General features: G+C 37.2%; 3 protein-coding genes across 3 annotated transcripts; 2 read left to right on the top strand and 1 right to left on the bottom strand.

Moving 5' to 3' along the window:
- Nucleotides 1–742: 742 nt before the first annotated feature.
- Cbr-scav-1 lies at nucleotides 743–2897 on the top strand (the record flags this gene model as incomplete). Its single annotated transcript, XM_002644647.1, has 11 exons — nucleotides 743–874; nucleotides 921–1096; nucleotides 1146–1249; nucleotides 1294–1427; nucleotides 1473–1577; nucleotides 1624–1758; nucleotides 1803–2010; nucleotides 2058–2235; nucleotides 2279–2489; nucleotides 2540–2768; nucleotides 2818–2897. The coding sequence occupies 11 exons, from the start codon at nucleotides 743–745 to the stop codon at nucleotides 2895–2897; spliced, it is 1692 nt and encodes a 563-aa protein (XP_002644693.1).
- An 864-nt stretch (nucleotides 2898–3761) lies between these two features.
- On the top strand, nucleotides 3762–5433 carry CBG14679 (the record flags this gene model as incomplete). Its single annotated transcript, XM_045239723.1, has 7 exons — nucleotides 3762–4031; nucleotides 4379–4496; nucleotides 4569–4695; nucleotides 4742–5025; nucleotides 5074–5175; nucleotides 5218–5359; nucleotides 5406–5433. The coding sequence occupies 7 exons, from the start codon at nucleotides 3762–3764 to the stop codon at nucleotides 5431–5433; spliced, it is 1071 nt and encodes a 356-aa protein (XP_045095482.1).
- A 194-nt stretch (nucleotides 5434–5627) lies between these two features.
- On the bottom strand, nucleotides 5628–13645 carry Cbr-kcnl-3 (the record flags this gene model as incomplete). The annotated part of the gene is made up of 17 exons (XM_045239722.1): nucleotides 5628–5677; nucleotides 5741–5804; nucleotides 6054–6198; nucleotides 6248–6483; nucleotides 6554–6859; nucleotides 6911–7092; nucleotides 7141–7249; nucleotides 7297–7495; nucleotides 7762–7833; nucleotides 7996–8074; nucleotides 8954–9082; nucleotides 9822–9960; nucleotides 10172–10324; nucleotides 10814–10890; nucleotides 11475–11661; nucleotides 12148–12218; nucleotides 13636–13645. The coding sequence occupies 17 exons, from the start codon at nucleotides 13643–13645 to the stop codon at nucleotides 5628–5630; spliced, it is 2208 nt and encodes a 735-aa protein (XP_045095481.1).
- Nucleotides 13646–13936: the final 291 nt, after the last annotated feature.

Genomic DNA, 13936 nt, shown 5'->3' with positions numbered 1-13936 from the left:
TTGCTACGGGTTGCCAACTGAGACACTGCTACTAAGGAAAAATGCAGGAATAACGATATGCATGTGCGAGGGCAACTTCTTCAATCACGAAATGGGTAGAAAAATTGAACACAAGAAATATGGCAGTAGCTTTTTTATAAAATTAATGAGGTTGGAGGTTTAATTCAGTGGACGGTTAAAGTTCTGCTCCATTAAATGTTTAAATAAAAAGTGGTCAAAATATTTCATTTAGTGGTTGAAAACTGTTTTTCTAATATAAATACTTTTTTCTAGTATAAACGTTTCTGAAAAAAATTTCCAACCAGAAAACGCACTTCAGTTTTTCCGTAAATGACATATCAGCGGGATCATTTAAAATTTCTTTTTCAAGAGAAATAATCAAAACATTTTTCGTGTTCAGTTTTTCCACCCATTTCGTGATTGAAAGAAACTGCCGTCGCACATGTACATCGTGATTCCGGCATTTTTCTTCCACCCGTAACACTGTCCCAGTTGGCAATTGATAATAAGAGGGAGAAAACCAACGCGAGCGTAGCCTTATCTGTTGTTCGGTCAGAAAACTGCAGTCTATCGACTGAAAGCTATAAACTCCCTCTTTTCCACCACCGAGCACATAGATAACCTGACGGTTAGGAGGAGAAAGTTGCTCTCGTTTTTCTGTTTTATAGGTTTCGATTCACAATTTTCTAGAGCATCAAAATAATCTGGTATTTTAAACCAAACTTTCAGATAACTGGGTAAAATGGCCTCCAGATCATGCATATGTCGGGTGTCGGCGGCAATTATTTTAGTGGTCGGCATCCTTCTTCTAGTTGCAGGGTTGGTTATGGTCCTTGGAGTCTTCCCAAACATTGTTCACAATCAAATTAACGACGTGAGTTATTGAAACAGATTGTTGTGATTTGAGAAAAGAATTTTAGGGAAAAGTGTTAGGAACCAATGACGATGGAACTTTAAACTCATTCACCGACAGTTGGGTACATTCCAAATATATTTCTACTATGCAATATTGGGTTTACGATTACACAAATACAATTGGAATTATGAATAGAGCACTGTATCCTGATGTTCGGGAAAAAGGTCCCTATGCTTATGAGTGAGTTGAAATTGGAAAACGAAAAATGGCATTCAGAAAAAAATTTCAGTGAGATCATCACCATGGATAAGGTGAACTTCAGTGCAAATGGAGAATTTATGGAATTTCGTCAAATTCAGACTTTTGTTTTCAATGCAAACAAGTCGTGTCCAGGTTTAATGTTTCTTTTTTCGGAGATCAATAACATAATTTTGCAGGATGCGACCCTTACAAAGATAAAGTGTTGATTCCCGACATGGGATTCCAAGTGGGAATTGACACTATTGACTCAACGGTTGAAGCTATTTTGAAAAACCCAATAGCCGTCCAGCTGTGTCATGCGCTTATGAAAGTAATTCTTATTTCTCATGATTCGAAAAAATACGAAATGTTATAGAAGAGAGCCAATGCTACCATAGCCTGTCAGAATCTAGCTGCAACTATCGAAGGAGAAATCGGAACTCTGATTAGTCTGTTCGGCGTCTCTCCGTTTGTCACTGTGGTAAAGTATAGTACTGTTTTTATTGCAGGTTCATATTGATTTTCAGACTGTTGACGAGTTGTTGTTCTCTGGTTACAAGACTCCATTTGTTGACAAATTTGTGAACACTGCATTGGGAATGTTTCATTTCATTTTTGACACACCGCCAAACCCGCTTCCAAACCCTCCGATTCAATTGAATGTGAATAGTTAATTAGAGAAAAACGACAAGAATTAATTTTTCAGCCCTTGAATGGAACTAGTGATGTTATCAACACAGTTCTAACTGGAAAAACGGATCCATTGAAAGCTGGTTTCATGACAGAATTCAGAAGTATTTCGAATGATTCTATGTTCAACAGTATTGGTAGTACATTACCTCCGATGTGGTGGCCCTACGCAAACAAGACCTATTGCAAAGATCCCACATCTGCATTAAAGATTGTTGGAACTAGTAAGATAGTTTCATGGTTCAGAATTTCTTTTAAAAAATCAATTCAGACGGTGATTTCTTCAAAAACTTCGTAGACAAAACCGATATCTTGCCTGCATTTGTTTCTGATGTTTGTAGATCAATCAACTTTGTTTTTGACCGAGAAGTGACTGTCCGAGGATTCAAAGGGTACCGTTTTATTATGCCACCCACTCAGTTTGACTACACTTTGGACGAAAATTGCGGGTGAGACAAAAATATTATATTCTTTTATATAATCATTTTTGAGATTCTGCGTTCCATTAAAATATGGAGCCTACGAGTATCCCCCACAAAGTGCTTGCCTCCCAAGCGGATTGTTGGATATCAGTGGATGTACCGGTGGCCCGATCATCATGTCCAAACCACATTTCTACCAAGCTGACCGAATGGTGTCCAGATTTGTCCCACGATTCAAACCAACCTACGATGAAGACGAAACTATGTTGGATATAGAACCCGTGAGCTTGAAAATTGGAAAATATGAAACTTTATGAAAATCAATATTCAGAACACCGGAACAGTTCTTCAAGCTCAAAAGCGTCTTCAAATCAATATGCTCGTGAACCAATACAAACATATCAGGTCTTATTCAGTAATGAGACCTGGGGCCTACCCATTGGCTTGGGTGAATGAGTCTTTCTATATGGATCAGGGCACGATAGACCAGTTGAACTCACAGCTATTCGATCCTGTGAATCTTGTGGATACAATTTGTTGGGTAGCCGTTGGTGTTGGAAGTAAGTAGAGAACTGAATCAATATTATTTGTAAATGAATTGAATTTCAGGTGGTATGATTGCTTTGGCAATCGTTATGGTTATTATCTCCTTCTGTTGCTTCCAAGACGAACATCACAAAACTTCATAATTTATTTCACCATTTATTTCCAATTTATAGTTTATCATCAATTCCTCTTTTCTCACTTCACAATGAACAGATTCAAAAATTCACAACAAACTATGGTTTCTGCTCTTGGTGCTTAGTAGGTTGTTGGTCAGCGCCACGGAAGAAACAAGATAGAAAAAAAATTGGTGCTAAAGAAGAGTGAATAAAAAACGGCGGAGTTTGGACAGAAGCATGGCCATTTTGTGTGTATCAGTTGTATTGTTTGAAGACGCAAAAGACAATGCTCAATGCGCGTACACAATGCTTGTTCGGTATTCCGGACAAAACTAATGCGGTCGCTGGGGGGACAAAGAGGGGCCGGCGGCAGAAGCTTTAACCTTGGAAAAGTGGCACAGCCTCTCGCCTGCTCTTGTGTGATTACGTTAGTTGGCATTCACTTCTCTTTTTAACGAACAACACCTTTCGACCGGACCTTAATTTTTTGGTTCGGATAATTATTTATTATGATACTTTCATTTTATCTACTTTGCATCGGTTATGTAAGCAGTAGAACAATTCAGGTAATCGATTTTATTACTATACCACATATAGTTATCAGTGTATGTATCGCCGTCTTATCAATCGGTATGCAATCCCAAATAGTGTCAAACAACCAGAATCCTGGAAATGTGAAGTCGACCCCCATAGAAATCTGAAAAAAAAGTAAAAAATCTGATAATTAATTTCAGTTCTACATTGAGCCCGCACAAAAACAGAATCCAACGTACGTGCAGCAATTAGTTGAAGGAAGTCTGAAACGAGTTCAGCATGTGAGTCAAACCAAAATTAGATGACTTGTTAGACACTTCCTCTTTACCTCCTAATTGACGTTTTCCGTTTGAGGGTATGAACTTGACAGCATCAGTGAGCATGGTATACGATGGCGGTCATTACATTGTTGTTGATTCACCATCCGCGACGGATGTGCATTCGAAGGAGCTGATGTTGAAAGGCATCGCGTCTAGGAACATCGCTCCCGGTGAAATACAATACGTGGTGACCACACATGGTCATCCTGATCACTTTGGACAAGGAAACTTCTTTCCGAATGCGAGACACTTTTTTGGCAGTTATGAGTATTCGGACACCAATTTTATATCAACAGAATTGCACACGGTTTGTAAAAAGGATAAGATTTTAAAAAACTTTTACATTGGTTACCAGAGTGCTCATCGAAACCATGATACCGTGAAGACTATAGTATAACGCTTCCCAAACCGTCAATCTATCGCGGCTCTCGTAAAAAATATTAAGAAGTGATTAACAGAAAAAATATTTTTTCAATCTTCGTAAATATTTTGTCAGTTGACCACTTTTTGATATCTTTTACAGAAAATACGGTAATGATTTCTAGGTGGACATTATAATCAAAGAAATGACTTCAATTGAGCTAAAATTATAGAGGCAACGATTTCTGAGTTTTTCTATGTGCTTTTGTAAAACTCGAAACAATCATTTTCCAGAAAGACATAATGCAGTTAACAGCAAATGTTCAACTCTGGAACACCCCTGGTCATACTGCTCAGGATGTGACCGTTATGGTGCACAACGTCTCATGTTGCGGAATAATTGCAGTCGCTGGTAAGCACCCTTCAGTCAATTTCTTTCACAAACAAATGATTTTTTTTTCATGTGACCTGTTCTACAACGAAGAAGACGCCAACGAGGCAGCGGGTATCTGGTTTCAAGAAGCATGGAACCCAATTATTGGCAAGATTAGTCGGAATAAAGTAATTTGTTATGCGGACTATGTGATTCCTGGTCATGGGAAACTTTTCCGGTACAAAGAACAACATAGAGTTCTCACAGTATTCAGCAAGTTTCAGGATCACACAAGATATGAAAAATGCTGCGGATTGCTTTACTAAATATGAAACTAATGGAGAAGGTCAGGCGGCAGAGCGCCTGCCACAGTTTGAAAACTCATTAGAGCAAGTTGTACGGAAACCGGCTGAAACTCTATTCTCCTCTGCCAACTCGCTCTCTTCAAACTATATTCGGGATCCAACAGTGGTTCCAACTACGAAAACTACCCCAAAACCTGAAGCTTCAACTGCGACCTCTGATTCAACAACTACTTCTATGTTCTATACAGTTGACTTAACAGCTGGTAGGAGACTACGAAAACTTTTGACATGTGAATAATTTTGATTTCAAGAAACTCCCTCAACATCAGAAGATGGCATTTTTGACACTCAGGAAAACCTACCACCGCTTGGATTGAAAATCAAGAAAAATACAAACTACATTGAGTTGCCTGGTATGTAATTTGTTACAGTATCACAAATAATTGTATTTTTAGATTTATCAGGAGATATCCACCCTGTGGTCAATTCATTCGCTAAACGAGTGAGTGAAGTGCTGAAGCAACCACAAAACGAAGCTGAAGTAGCTAAACTAATGCCACATTTCAAAAAATGGCAAACCACACTGACTAAACTCTGGTTTGTTGATATTTGAATAAATTATCAGAAAATAACTATTTTTCAGGAATCAATATATGCAAAGTGCAACTTGAGTACAAGTCATTATTAATTTATATTTATTTAATTTTCTCTTTTTGTTTCTTTTCAATAAAAAATACACGAAATGTTTTGTTTTGGTTTTCAATCGGGAAGTATTATACAATGTGAGATGGGTTTGTGTGGCTTTTGATATTATGTGGATTGTGAATAAAAGATTGTGAATGGAAGAAATTGAACAACGATTTGGTTAGTAGCGACTGTCGTGACGCTCAGATGGATGTGAAGAGGAAGTTAGACCTTGAAAAAAGAAATTATCGATAGAAAAAAACGAAAAAGTGAGTCAGAAATTTTTTGTAGTACCTTGAAGTTGGGGAACGTTTGGAGTCGAGTGATGGTAGTGATTGCGGACGCTTTGTTGAAGAACCTATAAATCAAAAATGTTGAAGAAATACTGTTTAGTATTAGGATGAAACCTGATATAGAAGAGCTCCGCAATTTTCAATTTTGGGCTAGTTTTTTTTGTTTGACAACTGATAAATTGTTCATCACAATATCAGAAGTGCTTTTTCAGTTGACACACATTTGATATCTTGCATAACAGTCGTGATAATTATGTAAGCTCAGACTTGATAGTCTGGGTGCCCTTCTCTTCCAGGTTTAACGGATTACAAACCTCAATTTGCATTCTCATCTCTTCCTGAACATTCAATAATCTCTGCATAGAAGTGTGCATATCTGTCACCAGTCTTGTCATTTGCGGATTGTTTTGTGCATTGTTCTCAGAAAACTCTCGCATCTCACTCTTGACTGCACGGAACCTAAACCACACCTATTAAAAATAGGAAGCTCTATCTGAAATAGTCTCACCTGTGAATCGCTTTCAAAAACTTCCTCTGATATGTCCGCAGACGGCGATTACCACCTTCGCCGCCTTGCAAACACTTGTGAATGTGCCATGTATGCTGTAGAACCCGCGCCGCTGCTTCCTTGTGCTCTCTGGATAATTTGCTGTCGTACATAAAGTTGTTCACGTTGCGTTGCCCTTGAGAAAGAAGTATATTTCTGGATATGACCGCGATGAGAATTGAGGAAATCACGGCTCCCTATAAAATTGTATTATTTTAAAAAGTGCGCTTTTTTCAGGGTACTGAGATCAAAAAATTATTTTCTCACCACTACTCCAACGAAAATTGCAATGAATCTGCCTGCATTGGTTTGTGGCACAATATCACCATATCCATTAAGCATGAATGTGATTGCGATGAACCAGAGGGAGTTCGAATACAAAATTGATTGGGGGTTCTTCTCAGAGAATCCATATCTCTCGCACTGAACAAACATCCAGGACATGATGATCCAGAAAATGAAAGTGAAAGAGGTAAGAAATAAGACTGGTTGTTGGTCAAGCGAGGTTTTGATCACAAAAGAAAAGTTGACTTGGATTCGATTCAACGCGGCTAGAGTTCTAGTGGAAGCATCCTAAATGAGTTTTTTTTTGTAGTTAGTCTTTCAGAGTAATGAAATAAAAACCTGGAATTGCTTGCTGTGTAGAACCATGAATCTTGCAAACAAATACGATCGGCAAAGCATCAGACATGACAGAATGATGTCAACTGGCACTTCTACACTTCGAGTTGAGATGGTTCGCCCTTCCGATGTCCCGTCCTTGTGCAGCGAGGGTTCGATAAACGTCCATTTCATTTCTCCACTTCCTGAAAGAGTTCAATCAACATTTTATTCTTGCAGAATTGTATCCTTACCTGGCAATGGGCAGATGGCACAACACACAAATTCCGCACAAAACTGAATAACCCTTTCTGTAGTGACCACCACCCGCCAATCATCTGCTCCACAGTCCACTAACTCGAGCTAAAACCCGAAGTTTCAAATTTCTTCCTTTTTTTGTTACGCCGTACCGTGATATCATTCAAATGGTAGAGTACAATATGGAAGAGCAAAATGATAGTAGAAAAAGCAACTCCGACCCGGAGAGATTGAGAAATCCAATGATCCTTAGAGACACCATAAACACGTTCAGCGGTTAATTCCGATTCTATCAGCATGAGAATAACACCGAACAGTGCCGAATATAGCGATCTATCCGTAATCCGAACTCTGGAATTGGGAAGAGGAACATTTGATGAAGATGCGAGTTGTTTATAAGATACATCTACTTGGGGCATATTCAGAGTGAGGTGAGTTGGAAGGTTTGCAATGAAGCTCTAAGCCCTTCTTCTGGATCGAGCTCCCGGAAATTGAATATCTCACTTTTTGTGGAAAATGATTTCCTGTTAAATTTCCGGTGACAAGTTGGAAGCATCATTTTTAGCTTGTATAAGGGGTCGCAAAAGCTCTGCCAATCAATACAAAAATACACTCACCGATTGATTAACCGTTCCGATCGAACCCGGTAGACTTGTTTAACCGCAATGCTATCAATAGGGACTCCATATCTGTAATTCGACACTGAAGAATAGCTCTCGGAATCGAGCTTATTTTTGCAGAACATTCTCCAAAATGTCATAAGAAAAAAAAGAATGAGATCTGGATATACCACTCATGGGAAAATCGGAAAATAGAAGAAAACAAAAATCTGGGAAGAATTTGAAAATTACCTGCTGTTATTTCGTTGAAAAGCGGAACTCGTATTATGTGACGTGACCGATCCATTCCGTTCGCATTGGGTCACCATAGCTGAAAAATGTTTCATTTTTGGATTACGGTAGCTCACAGAATTTTTTCCATGATTTACCTTCTTGCAAGATTTTTCTCTTTTTCCAAAAATCTGAAGGATCAGAGCGCGCATGTCTCATGATGAAGTTTTTCGAAATGATGGAGTTATTCAAAAAGTTGTATCAAAAATAAAAAGATAGATTTTGAGGGCGTAGTGGGAAATGAGAAAAGTGTAACTACCTGGCTTTCTACCGGAAATTTGAAACCAGTTCGTATGCTTTCATGGAAAAAAAACGTTGCTTTGTCTCTATGATGTCAATTTGACTACTAATAACTAACTAACGATCCACCACCCATGTCTTGTGAATAATTCACTATCATAATGAAAACAAAAATGTAGTTGTAACCTGTTGTCGTAACATTGTCAGTGCCGTCCTTTTCAAATGCGTCGAACGAAATTGTGCTTGCACTTTTGAGTGAATTCCAGAGTTTAATAAAAATTCGCGAATGAGCAATGACTGGGAGATCAAAAGAAGGGACCATCAAAATCACGAGAAGAGGGTCAGAATGGAGTCATTGTGTGTATAGTAGAACAGACATCAACGAAGCAAAGGCGAATGTTTTAAGAAATCTCATTTGCAGACATCTCGATCCTCATTTGTTTTTACAAAAGGCGTACGTGAATTTGCTTAGAACATATTTCCTTGACAAGCTGTTTTTGGGAATACGAGAGAGAACACGATTTTCAGCACAAAATCCAATTGATTCTTAGGTGGTTGTGTGGGTGTGGATTTTGTCGGGTTAGATTTTACTTCCTGATCTATTTTAGAAAATTGGGTTCAACGTACTGGGAAAGCTGATAACGAAAATCAAAAAATCAAGTTTGTATCGGAAACTCACTTTTCTCAAACGAACATGACGTTTCCAGTAGGTGCTGATTGACACTTGGCTTGATATTATTGATTCGTAGTTGAGATCCAGTGTCTTCTACAGTAATCACCGGACCATGGTGATTCGAGAGGGCGCGAGCTGAAAAATATACATTAAACTATAGACTTTCAGCAAGAATGTTACGAATGGTTTTCTCGATTTTTTCGACATTCCGAAATGCACAGAATTTTAAAATTTAGAAATTTCAGAATATTCCGATTAATCTCGGAATTTCGGGATCCCGCTTTCTCATCAAAAAATTGCCAAAAATTTAAAATATATTGACGAATAGATTTCAGAAACGCAAAAATCAATAGAAGTAATTCCGCTGAAGATTCGCAAGGAAACTTTTTGAGTTTGTATTCGACATTCCGTAGTACAACCCATTTTAGCTCCTAAAAAAGGTTTGGAAACGTTTGGGTCGGAATTTCATTCCGAAAATGCTCTGTTTTTTTTCGGCATTTTCGGAATTCAAAATTCCCCGCCCATCCCTGATTCCCTACATAATTTTTATAATTCCCGTGTGTTTTAAAAAATCAGAATTTTTAAACAAAATGTATATCTTTTGTGCAAGGTGCCAGCTTGTTTATTTCGCAAATTTAAAATTTCCTTAAAAGTCAAACTTACTGTATTGATCATCCTCACAGGAATTTCCAAAAATTAACATAGATTTACTTTTCTAGCGATCTCTTTGAGAAATGATTTGTATAAAATATCGTGTCTAGACCTCTACATATTTTATACCTCCAAAAATTTGTATCTATATCATCCGTACCATCTCACTTTTCCTTATAAACACATCCCCATATATTGTAGTTGCATTCCTTCCCAAACTCACCAGAGTGTGAATCCAGTGACTCTCGACTGAAGTCAATTCTCGTGTACGCAGGCGGAAGGGAGCCCAATTTTTTCCGCGCAGACAGCAGATTTTTGAACTGCTGACGACTTCCGTTTAGCCGTAGGAAATCAGCAGATACCTGGAAATTATAGTGATGATCTTTTGTGTTTTGCGGTAATCCAAAGAACAAAAAAAAACCAAAAAGTTCTGCATGAAAGTTGTAAACCAATCCTTTTGAGAGTACTTTCGGTTTTTTTTACTTCCGACCGTTTTGAACGGGAAATCGAGAACATTGCACATCTTCGTCGTATCGAGTTACCTAGTAAAATAAAAAACACAAAACTTTTTACCTTAACAAGCGGGTTCGAGTCGCTGGTTGTGAGTCCTGCGTGGGCGCTGCTAAAGTCAAAACTTTTTCCAGCGTATCCATTGCTATCAAATGAAGGTCGCGGTGTTCGATAATCCTCCTGCTCCACAGATGGAGCCGATGCAATTGTGGGACCCTAAAAAAAAGTTTTATTGATAAATATTTGAAAATTTGAGAAATACCGGAGATGCGCATTCTAACGATTTTTGATTCATTATGTATGAAAGGAGAAACTAAATTTTAGTAGTAACAAGAAAGAAATATCTTTGCTCTACGAGCTTTCTGCCATTGGATTTTGATGAAATTAGTTGAGAATATAAGAAAATATTATTAGGAGTCTGTCATACACGAAAAAGAAAAAGCCAAACCTCTTTCTCGTCTAGCCACACCTTTTTCGCTATAATTACAGAATCTATTTTTGCCATTACGGCACGTTCACCCACTCCATTTCGACATCATCCATTAAAAAAACAGACGTTTTTGTCGTCGTCCACTTTGTGTTTTTATGGACAGAAAAACAAAGCGTCAGTCGCTATTTTTAGGTTCTTGCTCAACTCTCGAAATTTGGATTTTCAACTCGAATGCACTCAATTGTAGTTTGCAAAGATAATCGTAAAGTACTCACAAGACTTCGATTCCTGTAACTCCGACGTTTATCGCTAAGAAATCGCCTTGCATGAAGTGTATCAGCTGTTTGAAGTGCTGGAAAAGAAAGTGACGAATTTATATATTCTTTGATTTTCCAATTGTTTGATAACTTTTGCTTTCTTGGAGAGCAAAACGTTACTCATGTTAGCGTAAAATTAAATTTTTTCCCAGAAATGATTAAAGAACAAGGCAACATTCATATGTATCTCCTGATTTGATCAGTTCAAAACAAGATAAGAATTATAGCACTAAAAATTCCTGGAATCGGGTGTTTGTTTATTTGATTTTTTAGTAAAATCTGTGTTGTTTTTGGTTTGGAGAAACTGGAAGAAGATAATACAATTTCCATACTGATTTCGAATTTTTATATCGATAAGTATTGAAAACCTCAATTTTTCGTTAGCTTCTGAGAAGTTTCATGTGAAGCGGATCAAGTTAAAAGAAAAAAACTAATTAAGTAATTTTTTGTTCAGCGCAAACCAATATTACGAGTAACCCTGATATCAACAAAAAACAAAAACTTGAAAGCTTATAATCGTTGGAAAGGGGAAATTATGAAATTTTTGGGCTAGTTCGTTCACAACATTTTTAATAGAAATTGAATCAGTAAACATTCTTAGAAAAATATAACAACTCACTCCCAAGGCTTGGTCGATGTCTGGTTGTATTATTATTGTATGCCGTCGGAGTATGAGTATGAAGTGAGAAATATGGTTGTACAGTACACTTGTAAGTAATTTCCGGATGACAATGTAGTCGTGAATTGGGTCGTTCCATTTCTAAGTCCGTGCTACCAGTGATAACATCAGAGTAAGAGAGATCCGGCTGAAAATGAAAAACACCAGACTTAGAGGGCGTCAGAAAAAAATGTGATCTAAGAGAGAGAGAGAAAGAGAGAGAGAGAGAGAGAGAGAGAGTTGATAAACTTGAGACACTAACTGATTCAGTGTTTTTTTTCTCTTGGCGTGAATATATTTCTACACCAGCTACCTTCTCTCATTTTGTAAAGGAGACGGAAAAAGGAGAAAATGGAAAGAAAAAACTAAGCACACAACGAAACAAGAACACGGTATATAAGAAATTAGCTGGCAGGGAGCCAAATCAAGGAAACTCGAGAAAATGGAATTTTTGGCTGTGGAGACAAAAGTCTGATTCGAGTATGGACTCAAGAGCTCCACTACGGCTTCAGTTGCCTGCTGCTGCTCCTTGCTAGTGTGAGTGTGTGAGAGTTAGAGTGAGATTTTCCGTCTTTTGGACAGAAATGAGAATTGTTGAGGAAAAAAGGGGGAGAAGTGATCAAATTACGATTACCTCCATTTGCATAGTTGATAAGTCTATGCTGTGAGAGCCGTGTCCTTTGTGTTGTTCTATCCCGATCAGTTCTGGAAACGAAATTAGGTTAGATTTTTTTGCGGAATTGTTGAGATTATTGAGAAACGAAGGGAAGAGAAGAAAGTTCTTGAAATCAATGACTATTTGAAACGGGAAGTTGCAAGAGGTCAATTAGATAAAATTGTATTAATTTGTCAGTAAAGTTATAGGATTAGTAATGATATCTTGAAGCAAATTGCTGTTTTTATTTTTCAAGCTCACTTTTCGTGATTTCTGAGGACCCAAGCAACTGTACTACGTATTTTTTGCAATATCATCAGTCTGTTTTTCAAAACAGACTTTTAAATTTTCAGGTAAAAAATTCGACAACTGGAATACTCAAAGACTTTGATTCCATAAAGTTATATTTTATTAATACCTAGAAATCGAAAACGAAAAAAAATGTGAATTTCAATAACCTAGACAATGAACTGGATGTTATATCCGAGTCATTAATATGTACACAACTACCTGAAAGTAATTCAAAACGGGCCTACTCCACTTCAAAAGCTTTTCGGTTCTCATATAGCGTCATTTTCCCTCAGCCAAAAAAGAGGTACACTATTCTCTATAGAAATCCAAACATGGACTTTGAATGAAAATGAAGCACGTTGCGGTACTAGCGAATCCAAGACCAAACCTATTTTTTCGAAATTGGACAAAAATAGCATTCTTCTATTGAACAGAATGAAAATCGAAAATCAGTGTGTTCTTCTAGAAGAAAGGGGAAAACGAAAGAAAAAAGGAGTCAAATGGAGTGAAATTGTGAAAGAAAGTGGAAACGTGGATTCAAAAATTACAGCTCGCTTCCGTCGAGAAGATGTAATTCCACTGTTGCTCTAGGTGTTTTTCGTTTCAAAGAATAACATAAGAAACGAACTGAAAACAAGAGAAAAGAACGAATTCCGTTTTGGTGGATGAGTTCAAGAATGAGAATCCCGGATGTACAGTAGAAAATTTATAGGAACTTCTGAATGGGCGGAAACCTGAAAAAGTGAAAATCGTAAAACGGATATCCGGTTTCAAAATGAAAATGACTCGGAAATTAAATTCAGGTAATTTCCTGTTGGCGAAGTTTGAATCGATGTATTTTTGTAAAAGATAGACCAATGTGTATTAAATGAGGTAGTTTGCAATAAAAATGTAATGGAAGGGTCTTCATACCATCAACGTTTAGCCAATTTATCTCGGTTTAAAATTTGCAAAATATAGTATTATTAATGGTTTTTTTTTCAGTTGACACCAGTTTGACATCTTTTACAGGATCTGAATTAAATTAACTCAAATTTTACAGTGTGAAGGCTTTTTTTTTACAGGCTTTACAATGAATACTGAGAACTGTTCATAGGAGACATAAAAAACATACTGTTTATAGTAAAAACATACTGTTTATAGTAAAATTCCAAAAATTACTGATATCACAAAAACTAGCAAACATAATTTTACAAGTTGTAAAAACACGAGACAGCAGGCTTTGAAATAAAACTTCATATTGAAAAAACCGTACGAAACTCTCCAGTTTATCTTTATTTTCAATGCAATCGTGATCGACGAAATGACCTTTTTCGATATGCTGAGAAATTTGAAAAAAAAATCGTTCAGCGGATATCCGGTTTGATAAATGCTTGAAACGACGACTATTTGGATATTCAGATGAAATTGAACTGGATTTCCGATTTTCAGAACTGCACGGGTTTTGCAGATGAAGTCGAATATCAAACTTTTAGAA

Source organism: Caenorhabditis briggsae (assembly GCF_000004555.2).
Source record: "Caenorhabditis briggsae complete genome, chrX, whole genome shotgun sequence".
Taxonomy (NCBI): Eukaryota; Metazoa; Nematoda; class Chromadorea; order Rhabditida; family Rhabditidae; genus Caenorhabditis; species Caenorhabditis briggsae.
This window is presented reverse-complemented; position numbering and strand designations above follow the sequence as displayed.